This window comes from Anneissia japonica, unplaced genomic scaffold (assembly GCF_011630105.1).
Source record: "Anneissia japonica isolate Jap-2015-1 unplaced genomic scaffold, ASM1163010v1 scaffold134310_len611_cov172, whole genome shotgun sequence".
In the NCBI taxonomy this organism is placed as follows: domain Eukaryota; kingdom Metazoa; phylum Echinodermata; class Crinoidea; order Comatulida; family Comatulidae; genus Anneissia; species Anneissia japonica.
This window is the reverse complement of record NW_022716744.1, coordinates 1-611: the sequence shown is the minus strand read 5'-3', so window position 1 is coordinate 611 and position 611 is coordinate 1. Positions and strand designations below refer to the sequence as shown.

At 44.4% G+C, this 611-nt stretch overlaps 1 protein-coding gene across 1 annotated transcript; it reads right to left on the bottom strand.

The window, feature by feature from the left end:
* Positions 1-3: 3 nt before the first annotated feature.
* Positions 4-605, bottom strand: LOC117109800 (mucin-2-like; the record flags this gene model as incomplete). Its single annotated transcript, XM_033252221.1, has 1 exon — positions 4-605. A coding segment is annotated over exon 1 (579 nt), but the record flags the coding sequence as incomplete, so codon positions are not given.
* Positions 606-611: the final 6 nt, after the last annotated feature.

Genomic DNA, 611 nt, shown 5'->3' with positions numbered 1-611 from the left:
TGTGGTTACAATTGATGGTTGACCTGTTGTTACAGTTGGTGGTCGAGCTGTTGTCACAACTGATGTTTGACCTGTTGTTACAGCTGGTGGTTGAGATGTTGTCACAATTGATGGTTGACCTGTAGTCATAGCTGTTTGGTGAGCTGTCGTTACAGCTGATGGCTGACTTGTTATAGCTGTTGGTTGAGCTGTTGTTACAACTGATGGTTTTCCTGTCGTTACAACTGATGGTACACCTGTAGTTACAGCTGGTGGTTGAGCTGTTGTAACAACTGATGGTTGACCTGTTGTTATAGTTGTTGGTTGAGCTGTTGTTACAACTGATGGTTTTCCTGTGGTTACAACTGATGGTACACCTGTTGTTACAGCTGGTGGTTGAGCTGTTGTAACAACTGATGGATGACCTGTTGTTATAGTTGTTGGTTGACCTGTTGTTACAACTGATGGTTTGCCTGTGGTTACAATTGATGGTTGACCTGTTGTTACAGCTGGTGGGCGAGCTGTTGTCACAACTGATGGTTGACCTGTTGTTACAGCTGGTGGTTGAGATGTTGTCACAACTGATGGTTGACCTGTAGTCATAGCTGTTTGGTGAGCTGTTGTTACAGCTG